This window comes from Henckelia pumila, chromosome 3 (genome assembly GCF_033568475.1).
Source record: "Henckelia pumila isolate YLH828 chromosome 3, ASM3356847v2, whole genome shotgun sequence".
Lineage (NCBI taxonomy): Eukaryota > Viridiplantae > Streptophyta > Magnoliopsida > Lamiales > Gesneriaceae > Henckelia > Henckelia pumila.
The window spans coordinates 116,087,361-116,090,820 of NC_133122.1; the positions used below are offsets into that span (position 1 = coordinate 116,087,361).

General features: G+C 32.8%; 1 protein-coding gene across 1 annotated transcript; it reads left to right on the forward strand.

The window, feature by feature from the left end:
- Positions 1–1,957: 1,957 nt before the first annotated feature.
- LOC140889347 (uncharacterized) lies at positions 1,958–2,479 on the forward strand. Its single transcript, XM_073297063.1, has 2 exons — positions 1,958–2,148; positions 2,212–2,479. Exons 1-2 carry the CDS (start codon positions 1,958–1,960, stop codon positions 2,477–2,479), a joined length of 459 nt encoding a protein of 152 aa, XP_073153164.1.
- Positions 2,480–3,460: the final 981 nt, after the last annotated feature.

A 3,460-nucleotide genomic window follows, 5' to 3' on the forward strand; every position in this document is an offset into this window, starting at 1 on the left:
GTATGGTTTATTTCATGTTGAGTATTTTTAATTTCTAACCGCATAATAAAATATTTCAAAATCGCTACACCATAAAAATTATTTTTATAATTTATATATATATATAGATATATGTATGTATATATATATTGAAATATATATATACGTATATAGATATATATTATAAATTGTATATATATATATTGATATATGTACGTATATATATATATTACGATATATATATATATACATATATAGATATATATTATAATAATATATTCAACCGACAATGGATATATATATTATTATAATAATTTATATGTATAGATATGTGTATATATTTATTACGATATATATATACATATACAGATATATATATTTATATTATTGTTATTATATATTTTATTATATATAGATATGTGTATATATATGCATATGCGATATGTATATATAATCATATATAGATATATAATAATAATAATAATAATAATAGTCATGATTGCAATTGTGGGCCCTATTGTTAAATGCAATTATGTGAATTGCAGCCTGACTTGCAAGCTGTCCGAATTATTCGGGCAGCATACGGGCTAGATGATGGGCTGTTCGAAATATTTTTGGCAGTCCGACCGTGAGATCAAAAATGTTTCGAGCCCGATGCGATTTTGAAAATTATTTTTTTTATGAAATAAATAATTAGAATGTGATTTTAATTATTTATAGTAAAAGGGTTTTACAATAAAATCAATTATTATTGAACTAATTAGAAATTAAATAAAGAAGTTTATTTAATTTGTTAATTCATTTAATAATTGTGGCGGTTAGTGATAAAATTACAAGATACATGAAATTGATGAATTATATAATATGTGATATATATGCATGAAGGATGATCGAGAGCCATGACCAATGTGCTAGGTGTATGTTAGGATATTTTTCATGTCTGAACTTGTATAATTTTATTTGATAAAAATTAAAGTGAGCCTGGTTTATAGCTCGTTCCCACCCCTTGATATGTATCCCTTATGTGTCATGGCTATTCAAATGTAAATATTTGTAATAGTGGTAGATCAAGATTGGAATATGGTGGGCCCGATGATCAAGATGACGACATGTAAAATATTGGAAGCTTATGTAATAAGTTGCATTTGCATCCCTGCATTTACCTAGGATTTGGACCTTGATCCATGCTTGGCTCGCATGGATCAAATAGTATTGACAATCGATCATCCTTATTTAATTGTCATATTATGATATATGCGATATATAGTAATATGCATGTATGTATATTATTCAATAATATAGTTGCATGAATCCGGCAAACATACAAAATCATGGCACGCGATTTTAAATAAAATGATGAGACAATTTCAAAATTAAAATCCCTCATTTTGAATATGATTCAAAATTTATATCAAGCCATAAAAGTAAAAATTAAAAGAGTTTAATTTATTCTTGTCTTCTATCAACGGTGGTTGCATGATGAACGCTACCCGCGGTCAGTGTCTGGCTCATATTATTGGGGAGACCTGGACGCCGGAAAGCTGTGACTTCCACTGACATAGGTGATGTGAATTGGGTGGAACTCCCATAACTTCGGCTCATATTATTGAGGGAACTCATGGCGACCGTCCACTACGATTCAACATTGATGGGTCGGCTTGACACTCGAAGATAAACGACGTCATATTATTGGGTCCTTATCAAGAATGAGACGAAACACGTAGAGGTTGCATGGGGATGCAATTGGGCTCTACTTTTTAGAAATTATGATTGGCTGATATTATTCGGGATCATAGTTGTCTAGATTGGACTCTACGTGCTCACTAAGAAAATACGATATTCCATTTTCATCAGAGGGTGGATAAAATGTCAAAATAGTGGGAGGAAATTTATAAAATTAAAGTCCATATTTTATATCTTATAATTATTTTAAAATAATTAGTAACGATTATCTGTTTTCATTTTCAGTATGTTTAAGATGTCGACACGCAATCCACTTTCTGCTATTCTCGAACAAAACAAGCTAACCGGACCTAATTATCAAGACTGGCTAAGAAATCTAAAGATTATTCTAAACTCTGAGAGGATTGCGTATGTGCTTGAAAAGAAGCCACCGAAGGAAGCAGCTCCTAACATCAGTGAGACTGAGTTAGCCAAGCTTGAGAAATGGTGGGACCATGATCTCTAAGCTAAGAGCTACATCCTGGCTTCTATGTCGAATGAAATGCAAAGGCGGTTCGAGGATGCTGTGAATGTTGTTGACATTCACTTTCATCTGAAAGAGTTATACGGTGTTCAAACTCGATCAGAAATACATGCAACTGTGAAAGAACTCATGACTACATGCTTGCGAGAAGGGGCTTCGGTCCATGAGCATGGTGTTAGGATGATTGGGTTAGTTGAGAAATTAGTGGGACTCGATGTGGTTATGCCTCATGAGCTCTCGACTGATATTCTTTTTGTTATCTTTACCTTCCTCATTCGACGGATTTGTGGTTAATTTTAATATGAACAAGATAGAGGACACCCTTGAAGAGTTGGTCAATATGCTTGTTAATTATGAGGCCACAATCAAGAAAGAAAAGCATGTTCTGCTTTTGGGCTCGTCATTTGGGACGAAAAAGGGAGCCCAAAACAAGGGAAAGAAGCGTTCTGCCCCTACAGTTAAGAACAAGCCTAATAAGAAGTCATACAAGAAACCTGCTCAAGGGCCCAAAAGGCCAAATAAATTAGAACAAGTCTGTTTCCACTACAACAAGCCTGGACATTGGAGGCGTAATTGCACTAAATATCTTGCCTAGAAGCGTTCTGGCCATGGTATGTTTTATATTGAAATTAATATCTCAATGAATTCTTCTTCTTGGGTATTGGATACCGGATGTTGTTCTCATCTATGCAATGATTTGCAGGTGATGACAAGAAGCAAGAAACTTAGAGAAAGTGAGACATTTCTAAGACTTGGAAATGGAGCAAGGGTTGGTGCCAAGGCCAAAGGAGATATTATTTTAATATTAAACAATGATTTTAAGTTGCTTTTGAGAGATGTTTTGTATGTTCCTGATTTGGTTAAAAATATTATTTTTATTTCTATGCTTGATAGAGATGGTTATTCTTGTGTTTTTGCAAAATGTTTTTGCAATATATATAAGAATGAATGTTTGATTGGAACTGTTGAATTACAAAACGATCTCTATAACTTAAAATTAAAAGATGTTCCATTAAACAATGTCCAAACAATAACAACAAACAAAAGAAAACAAGATAGTCAAAACCCTGCACATATATGGCACGCTAGACTAGGTCATATTTCTCAAAGAAGGATGCACAAATTAGTGGGAGAGGGCATGTTTGACATGTCAGATATAAACTCTCTACCTACTTGTGAATCTTTTCTGAAAGGAAAAATTACCAAGACTCCCTTTAATGGGAATGTAGAACGTGCACATGGTCTTTTGGATTTGATCCACACAAACGTATGTGG